Genomic DNA, 10,063 nt, shown 5'->3' with positions numbered 1-10,063 from the left:
TGCATTATTATTATTTTGTACTTTTTTATATTCAAACGCATCATAAATGTAATAACATTTAATTTCTTGTCACTGTTAGATAAATTAAGTAGGCTCTGTGGCAATCTATAACAACACACCTCCACAATAAATGTGTTTTTGTTAATGGTTTAAAAAGAAGTGTGTTTCATTCTCTTGTATTATTTCAGGAATAAGCAACATACTATCAGAAACCCAACTACTTACTTAGAACTTAATTATTGATGTTTTAAAGTACTTTTTATGCATAATTGCATGCATGCAAACAGTTATTGATGGAGATTAGACCAATAAAGCATTTTAGAATCTGCATGCAAGAGAGAATGGATAAGAGATAGCAGGAGAGAAAAAGATTCAGTGGGTGGATGTTGGTGGATTCCAGATCCTTGTTTGGTCTTGTTCGTGGAATTCAGTGGCTGTTTCATTGTGGTCCCATCAGGCATTAATGGCTCAAAGGTGCATTAAACCCGTTATTTTTAACAGCACCAACCAATTCAGTACCACCCTTTCAAACTATAATACTGTAAGAATTTCTCGTTTAAAACAAACATAAATTGAAGTGAGATGAAATTTACTTATCAATCGAGCCCAAGTTGAGCAAATTAACCACTATAGCTGTATATTACTGCAAAACATTACTCTAAACATCATCCAGACATTTTGTGTATGTTTAGTCCAAATAACTCTCATGCAATATGCCAGGTTTGCTGGACCAAATGCACCATCAAACCTGGGAGTGGCGCTACTTGTGTATCGTCGGTCGGAAATGACGTAACTACAATACTTTCGAAAACACAGGCGGGGAAGCGGTGGGCAGCTAAACTAAGGTAAATAAAGCAACCCAAACCCCCGCAGATAATTTAATAATAGTAATAATTTACATGCATTTTAAAAGACGATCACTCTAGGATTTTAGCACATCAGTTGCAAGCAAATGTGCAAACTAAACGTGCAAATAGGCTACTCATTTAGTTTTGAATGTAGCCTACATAACGTTACATACATACATTTATTGATATAGTACGTGTCCACTCTTGTATAATGAGATTACGTCAGTTGCATTACAAATATTTAAGCAACATGAATGTCTTTAACTTTGTAGGATGTAAATTGCATGTTCGATGCAAATATGCCGACGGATCGGGTGTGTTTGGGTCGGAAGCGCCCGGTACCTTCATGCCCGAACCCTCTATTCTTGCAGTGGTTAACCGAGTTGCGTGACAGCGCCAAAGAGAAAGGCCTGAAGACGCAGTACGTGTACCAGAAGGTGAGAGGCTGTGTTGGATTTAGCTTCGAAAGTTGGAACGTAAATACACCCATTAGCAACCGATTAAACTCAGCGACTGCAATGCTGTGCTTTTTCACAGGCCATAAACTCTTTGAAAAAATATCCTCTGCCGCTGAAAAACGGGAAAGAGGCGAAGATCCTGCAGAATTTCGGTGACGGGATCTGCAAGATTTTGGACGAGCGACTGCAGAAGCATTTTAAGGAAAACGGCGAGGGACCTCAGTTTAGTGCAGACGGTGATTTTCTCTCAAATGTTTAGAGTATCCACTCTAAACCTTTCATTATCTTGAACCGTTGTTTAACCCTTTAACTGTCACTCACATTTTTTAACACAGACGTGAATCCAAACTTGCATTTTTATAATTCATGAACGAAAACATTTTGTAACATGATATTGATGTACCGTTTTCATGGTAATGCAATGTTTGATTTTAAAGGGGTCATATGATGCGATTTCAATTTTTCCTCTCTCTTTGGAGTGTTACAAGCTCTTGGTGCGTAAAGAAGATCTGTAAAGTTGCAAAGACTAAAGTCTCAAATCCAAAGAGATATTCTTTATAAAAGTTCAGAGTCAGCCACACCTACCTAAAACGGCTCGTTCTAACACACCCCCACATATCTACCTCGTCATTATAATCCGTAATTATGTCCCCACTGGATGCAACAAATGCCTTGTTTATAATGAGTTTTATGTTTATGTCTCGTCGCTCCGACCGGGACACGGCATCAACAGTATGGTGAGGGGCGTAACATTTCCGTCACACACTTGAGGTATTCGGCCAATCACAACGCACTGGATTGCTGGCCAATCAGAGCACACCTCGCTTTTTCAGACTGATGAGCTTTGTAAAAATCGACGCGTTTCAGAAAGGCGGGGCATAGAGGAGAAACAATAATGTACAGTATGTGGAAAATAATGTGTTTTTTTAACCTTAAACCGCATAAACACATTTCATTACACCAAATACACAAAATAATGTTCTTTTTAGCAGCATCATATGACCCCTTTAAAATTGGTTTCAAGGGATGCATTTTGAGATTTAAAGCTTTCAATTGATATATCATTTCTGATTTCTAAAGTGTGATAGAGAAAAAAGACAAAGAAAACTTTTTTTGACAAAGGTCAGAACTCCTGTTATGATGTAGATTTTTGAGGTGCACTCTTGTCATAAATTAATCTATTACTTTTCCTACATAATTTTTAACTAAAACATTGGTTAGACCTTTCCAACAATATATAGTTGGTCATGATTAGATTAGGATTTAATTGTAATATAGTGAAGTAAATTTAGGCGTCCCACAGAGGGGACGGGGGACAGTTAAAGGGTTAATCTGTTGGTGTCATGTTTACAATCTTGTTTTATTCATGAAAGGTTCTGATGCTCCAATCCACTTGGCTACTTCTTGCCATAGGAGCAACATGGCTTCCTCCAAACAGATGGAAGAACCTCAAAAGGAACCTTCGGGAAACTTGAGTGAACATATGGTTGGTTTAAAAAAAAAGGAAATGAGTTGCAAGTACTTGTTCGGGTTAATATTAGAAAACTAATGACTCGTTTTGCAGAAGCAAACACAAAAAGAAGTACGAAAGGAGAAGGGATCTAAGAAAAAGAGAGAGTATGTGCCGCAGAAGAGGTCTGGAGGATACGCTGTACTGCTCACTTTGTATAGACACACACAGGTAAAATCAGCACATTTATTTTCATCTCATTTTATGTTATACTTGCGGACATTTTCAGAATCAAGGCTGTTAAAAAAATTACGGGTACTAACGCACTCTATGAAATGTAAGGGTATAAGTTTGTCCCTTGTTTTCTAGATGCCTGGCTGTAAAGGCTTCATGTTTAGGAATGAACTACAAACTGAGGCACAACCCTTGTGTGAGAAGTCCTTCACAGTGGTAAGGCAAACAGCTCACTTCTACACAAGACTTGCCGAACTGCTCACTGTAACCACTGCTTGTACCTTAAGTATATTGTTTTCCCCTACTCATAGCCTGATCTTGGTAGCAAGTACACTGCATGGTCCTCGGTGAGCACACTCATTCAGAAAGACCTTCTGGTGAAGACACACAATCCTGCCAGGTGAGATGTAAACTGCAATCACAGCCCTGGATTTCTGCTTTAGCTTGAGTTCAGTTGCTCATCCCTCGCTTTCCATGTTTTGGCTGTTCTGACTCACAGAGTACGTTTTTACGTTTTCATTTAAAGGATTTGCCACTGATGATTCAAACACGAGTTTTGGGCAGTGTGGAGTAGCACTTTCATTTCTCTGCGCCGCGTAAAAAGACAGTATAAGTCATTATAATAAGTAATTATGTCCCCACTGGATGCAACAAATGCCTTGTTTATAATGAGTTTTATGTTTATGTCTCGTCGCTCCGACCGGGACACGGCATCAACAGTATGGTGAGGGGCGTAACATTTCCGTCACACACTTGAGGTATTCGGCCAATCACAACGCACTGGATTGCTGGCCAATCAGAGCACACCTCGCTTTTTCAGACTGATGAGCTTTGTAAAAATCGACGCGTTTCAGAAAGGCGGGGCATAGAGGAGAAACAATAATGTACAGTATGTGGAAAATAATGTGTTTTTTTAACCTTAAACCGCATAAACACATTTCATTACACCAAATACACAAAATAATGTTCTTTTTAGCAGCATCATATGACCCCTTTAAAATTGGTTTCAAGGGATGCATTTTGAGATTTAAAGCTTTCAATTGATATATCATTTCTGATTTCTAAAGTGTGATAGAGAAAAAAGACAAAGAAAACTTTTTTTGACAAAGGTCAGAACTCCTGTTATGATGTAGATTTTTGAGGTGCACTCTTGTCATAAATTAATCTATTACTTTTCCTACATAATTTTTAACTAAAACATTGGTTAGACCTTTCCAACAATATATAGTTGGTCATGATTAGATTAGGATTTAATTGTAATATAGTGAAGTAAATTTAGGCGTCCCACAGAGGGGACGGGGGACAGTTAAAGGGTTAATCTGTTGGTGTCATGTTTACAATCTTGTTTTATTCATGAAAGGTTCTGATGCTCCAATCCACTTGGCTACTTCTTGCCATAGGAGCAACATGGCTTCCTCCAAACAGATGGAAGAACCTCAAAAGGAACCTTCGGGAAACTTGAGTGAACATATGGTTGGTTTAAAAAAAAGGAAATGAGTTGCAAGTACTTGTTCGGGTTAATATTAGAAAACTAATGACTCGTTTTGCAGAAGCAAACACAAAAAGAAGTACGAAAGGAGAAGGGATCTAAGAAAAAGAGAGAGTATGTGCCGCAGAAGAGGTCTGGAGGATACGCTGTACTGCTCACTTTGTATAGACACACACAGGTAAAATCAGCACATTTATTTTCATCTCATTTTATGTTATACTTGCGGACATTTTCAGAATCAAGGCTGTTAAAAAAATTACGGGTACTAACGCACTCTATGAAATGTAAGGGTATAAGTTTGTCCCTTGTTTTCTAGATGCCTGGCTGTAAAGGCTTCATGTTTAGGAATGAACTACAAACTGAGGCACAACCCTTGTGTGAGAAGTCCTTCACAGTGGTAAGGCAAACAGCTCACTTCTACACAAGACTTGCCGAACTGCTCACTGTAACCACTGCTTGTACCTTAAGTATATTGTTTTCCCCTACTCATAGCCTGATCTTGGTAGCAAGTACACTGCATGGTCCTCGGTGAGCACACTCATTCAGAAAGACCTTCTGGTGAAGACACACAATCCTGCCAGGTGAGATGTAAACTGCAATCACAGCCCTGGATTTCTGCTTTAGCTTGAGTTCAGTTGCTCATCCCTCGCTTTCCATGTTTTATTTCAGGTACTCATTGACCGATCAGGGTCTGGCTCTAGCCGAGAAGCTGGATTCAGAAGAGTCGGGGATGGCTAAAGAACATGTGGAGCAAATGAGTGAAGAGGAGGACTCTCAGGATGGACCAGACGTTGTAGACCTGACTTTAGAGGAGGAGGATGAGGAGGAGCAGGAAGATAAAGAGAGTTGGTGAGTAGAAGCAGGTTGGCTTTTGCATAAGTGCAAAGACGTGTCCAAAATGTTTTGCATGTTGGGAGGGTATGAAGCAGTGCCAGTAGTGGCATATTAACTGTATAAACTTTCATCTGCCAGTAGGTCCAGCAAGTCTTCAGAAAGGCTTGCAACAGCTCTATCTGTAAACCAGGCCAGAGCTCACATCTCTGAATCAGACGCCACAGGAAAATCTCAGACCTTAGAGTCGGGGAGAACAGCAATGAGTTGGCATCTTCCACCTGGCTCTTACGACATTGTGTTGTGTGTCGACGTCATCGAAACAACAGGGTAAGAGGAAAAGAGAGTATAAGAGATTTAATTTCAAGTTTCTCTAATGAATTGTCTTTTATAAAACAGACAGTAGTTTGTAGAATTATATCACAGTGATAATCTGAACTTGACAGGGGAAGCAGTGGTCGCAAACAAGAATTGGTTAAGGAATTGCAAAGGAATTGTGTGACCTTTGACATCAGAAAACTGAATGTGGGCGATTTCCTTTGGGTGGCTCGTGAGAAAGTGACACCTGTTCCTGGTAAGTCAACTAGCAATTTTTCCGTTGTTTAACAGAGATTCAGGACTAGTTAATAACCAGCAGATGGCATTGTTGCTCTTAGAAGAAATGCACAATAAAAGTTTAGTAGGTCAAATGAAGACATTTATATAAAGTTGTTCTCAACCTTAGGGACTTCAAGACAATATTCAGAGGCCCTCCTATCTAAGCTGATATGTACTTCTGTTGTAATAAAAAGTTTAATATTGAACATCTTTATTTTTATTTATTTTACATTTTAATTAAATTGTCAATATAGCAATTTAACAATTTAAAGGAATAGTTCATCCCAAAAATGAACATTTACTCACCCTCACTTAATCCAAGGTATAGATGAGTTTGTTTCTTCATTAGAACAAATTGGATTATTGTGATGTTTTTATCAGCTGTTTGGACTCTCATTCTGACGGCAGAGGATTCATTGGTGAGCAAGTGATGTAATGCTAAATTTCTCCAAATCTGTTCCGATGAAGAAACAAATTCATTAACATCTTAGTTGGCCTGCGGGTGGTTAAATTATATGCAAATTTTCATTTGTGGTTGAACTATTCCTTTAAATCATTTTAAGACTTTTTGGGGCCCCCTGGAGGATTGCAGTGGCCCCCTAGTTGAGAACCACTGTTTTAATAGATTCAATCCATTAAAGGAACACGCCACTATTTTTGAAAATAGGCTCATTTTCCAACTCCCCTAGAGTTAAACAGTTGAGTTTTACCGTTTTCGAATCCATTCAGCCGATCTCTGGGTCTGGCGGTAGCACTTTTAGCTGTAGCTTAGCATAGATCATTGAATCTGATTAGACCGTTAGCATCTATTTTCAGGCGCTGCGTAATATCATTGCGCCTGCTGCACCCATGGTACGGCAGCAAAGTTCCTTGGTTATTACGCCGGAATGAGAGTATAGTTCCTAGCCATATCAGCCTAGAAAATCGCAACTTTTCATTTTCCGTCAGTCTTAGTACAGGATATAACAACAGAAGAGTCCAGTTTTAAATAGGGAAAAATATAGAAACTTTGGTCATTTTTAAGCGAGATGCTAACGGTCTAATCAGATTCAATGATCTATGCTAAGCTACAGCTAAAAGTGCTACCGCCAGACCCGGAGATCGGCTGAATAGATTCAAAAACAGTAAAACTCAACTGTTTAACTCTAGGGGAGTTGGAAAATGAGCCTATTTTCAAAAATAGTGGAGTGTTCCTTTTAAGTTTTTTTTTTTTTTAATTATTATTATAAAGGTTCAACATGTACAAATTCCAAAAAAAAAAATTGTGTCCTCCCTCAGGACAGCTGCGTCCACCTGTGGGGAAAGAGCTGGTGCTTGATTACATAATTGAGAGGAAGAGGATGGATGATCTGTGTGGAAGCATTATAGATGGACGCTTCAGAGAGCAAAAGGTTTGAAACATGACCTATATATATATATATATATATATATATATATAAAAATGAACCTTGAATCCCATTTTATCTTGATAACCTCTATTTATCTGCTCTCTAGATATAATGAAAAGAATTGAGAATTTATTTGTGATTTATTATTTTCTTATTTATTTTTTCCTGTCGCATTCTCATGCTTAGTTTCGACTGAAGAGGTGTGGTCTGCGTAAGCCCATTTATCTAGTGGAGGAGTGCGGATCAGCGGCGGCTCATCTCAGTTTACCTGAGAGTACATTACAACAAGCAATAGTCAATACACAGGTATACAGCAGGCCATACAGACCATCATGAAATAGTGGATGACGATGATGATGTGCTTGTATAAGTGTGTAATTCGCAGGTGGTTGACGGCTTCTTTGTGAAGCGTGTACAGGATGTGAAAGAGTCTGCTGCTTACCTCACCATCATGACCAGATACCTCCAGAAACTCTACCATGTATGTTTTACAGTCAAATCAATGCAGCATGTGTGAAGCACTTCTTAATTTGTGTAAGGATTTTTTTGTGCTTTATTGTTATTGAGACTTTCGTTTTTTTCATCGTCAGAAATGCACGTTATTCTGTCGCTCCAGAGAACTGGAGGGCGATGGAGGAGATGAGAGTGAGCAAACAGCAAACATCTCTTGTTCTCTCATGGCCTTCACAGAATTTAACTATGGGGCTATTAAGAACAAGGTAATGTTGACATTTGAGAAAGTAGGGTTGCACTGATATTAAAATTATGCCCGATATGATTTCCTGATAACATGAAAATAATTATTGCTGGTATGATGAATGACAATATAAAAAAAATAACACAAAAAATTTAAATTGGTATTGTGACGCATAAGTGAATTTAGACACACAATATTATATTATACATAATAAAGTATGGTTAAATATTCATTTTGAAATGAGAAAGTCCTGAAAACTGCCTTTGTTGAACTAGAACACTTAAAGAATTAAAATAAATTTTAGATTACTATCATCAAGTACTAACTTAAAGAGCCCGCAATTAAATATCCAGTATCAACCAATACTGATAAATAAAATAAATAAATATATATACATACATACAACAAAGGTCACCAGTTAATGTAATATATATATATATTAGCTGGTGACCTTTGTTGTCCTGATATCACATGAATTTCTGTGAGAAAATGTTTTTTCAGTGTTTTTTTCATCATAAATCCTACTATTATTTCTAATCAAGATCTCTGTCTCATGCAAACACAGTGCCAGACAGTGCGGGAAGTATTTGCACGACAGCTTATGCAGATCAGTGGAGTCTCTGGTGATAAAGCAGCAGCTGTTCTTGAACACTACAGCACAGTCAGCAGGTGTGACTCGCTCTCCACTTTTGCAGAAACACTTACTCATTAAAACTAATTTACATTCCACTATCACAGACACTCATTAAATTATTGTCTACCGTCCTGCTATCACAGACACACACTCATTAAATCACTCATTTATATTCTACTATACCAGACATTTACTCGCTGTATGAAATGAAAATTACTGTATTCTATAACAACTGATTGGTAACGCTTACAGATGACATTATGTCAAGGTCATGTCATAATACCCATGGGTTTGCTTAATCATCTGGAAAAGCCTATTGGCTTTGCTTGATTTTATTTTTTTTAATCATTCATTCTTTCTGTAGTTTATTGCAAGCATATGATCAGTGCTCCAGTGAATCAGAAAAAGAGAAGCTGCTTTCATCTATCAAATATGGAAAACTCAAAAGGTTTTTGTTCTTTGATTTGTTCTATCTATCTGTATGTATTTGAATGTGTGTGTGTTTGTTTAAAATTAATCAATGTAATGGCTTTGCTTGCTTATCTGCTAAGAATAGCTATATATATACACTTCTGTTCAATGTTTTGGAGTCAGTAAGATATTTCGAAAGAAAATAATTTAAGTATTTATTAGGATAAGTCATTTAAAGAAATGTATATTTTTATTCAGCAAGGATGCAATAAATTAATCGTAAGTGACTGTATAGACCTACATTTTATTTCAAGTAAATGCTGTTTCTTTGAACTTTCTATTCATCACTGAATCTTGAAAAGAATGTGTTGTGGTTTCACCAAAATATTAAGCAGCACAACTGTATTCAACATTGATAACAAAACGAAATGTTGAGCTCCATATCAGCATATTGAAGGATCATGTGACACTGAAGACTGGAGTAATGATGCTGAAAATTCAGCTTTATCATCACAGGAATAAATTACATTTTAAAATGTTGTAAAATAAAAAAACAGACATTTTAAATGGCAATAATATTTCACAATATTACTGTTTTTACTGTATTTTTGATTAAATGCATTCTTCATTGAGCCTAAGAGACTTAAATATATTTTTTTTAAAAGTTGCTATATTATGATGTATGTTTTTTTTATTTATTATTGCAGGAATCTTGGACCAGCCTTGAGCCGCACTATATATCAGCTTTACTGTACGCGTGGACCTCTGTCATAGGCTTTCATCTTATTACAAATACAAATTTGTGCAACACCTCGGTTTAATCATTGTCTTTTCATTTTCATTCTGTACATTTGTTGACTCTCAAATAATGTCCAAAGTAATAAAGAGATAAATTACAGTTTTTCTAATTGGCTGTCTGTATGTTTCTCACCCCTCTGGAGTATTGCAGTTCAGTTCTATGCTTCAAAACAAAAGCTGCTAACTTGCTGTGCCTAAGCGTTAAGCACTGAAGCGTATGGTTTTAAA

General features: G+C 37.2%; 1 protein-coding gene across 4 annotated transcripts; it reads left to right on the top strand.

The window, feature by feature from the left end:
• The first annotated feature begins 746 nt into the window (after nt 1-746).
• mus81 (MUS81 structure-specific endonuclease subunit) lies at nt 747-10,035 on the top strand. Of its 4 annotated transcripts, none has more exons than XM_016285678.1 (17): nt 747-845; nt 1,121-1,285; nt 1,386-1,542; nt 2,680-2,792; nt 2,871-2,987; nt 3,126-3,206; nt 3,302-3,390; nt 5,149-5,328; nt 5,455-5,640; nt 5,757-5,884; nt 7,186-7,298; nt 7,482-7,601; nt 7,681-7,776; nt 7,886-8,014; nt 8,558-8,661; nt 8,991-9,074; nt 9,745-10,035. In XM_016285678.1, exons 2-17 carry the CDS (start codon nt 1,133-1,135, stop codon nt 9,809-9,811), a joined length of 1,917 nt encoding a protein of 638 aa, XP_016141164.1. In that variant the 5' UTR covers nt 747-845; nt 1,121-1,132; the 3' UTR covers nt 9,812-10,035. The 4 variants fall into 4 exon arrangements, with proteins under 4 accessions (XP_016141164.1, XP_016141165.1, XP_016141163.1 ...); XM_016285679.1 differs by having other exon boundaries at nt 1,386-1,515; nt 5,452-5,640; nt 9,745-10,034; XM_016285677.1 differs by having other exon boundaries at nt 5,452-5,640; nt 9,745-10,033.
• The last annotated feature ends 28 nt before the right edge of the window (nt 10,036-10,063 follow it).

The sequence above is a fragment of the Sinocyclocheilus grahami genome, unplaced genomic scaffold (genome assembly GCF_001515645.1).
Source record: "Sinocyclocheilus grahami isolate Dianchi unplaced genomic scaffold, SAMN03320097.WGS_v1.1 scaffold200.1, whole genome shotgun sequence".
NCBI lineage: Eukaryota > Metazoa > Chordata > Actinopteri > Cypriniformes > Cyprinidae > Sinocyclocheilus > Sinocyclocheilus grahami.
This window is presented reverse-complemented; position numbering and strand designations above follow the sequence as displayed.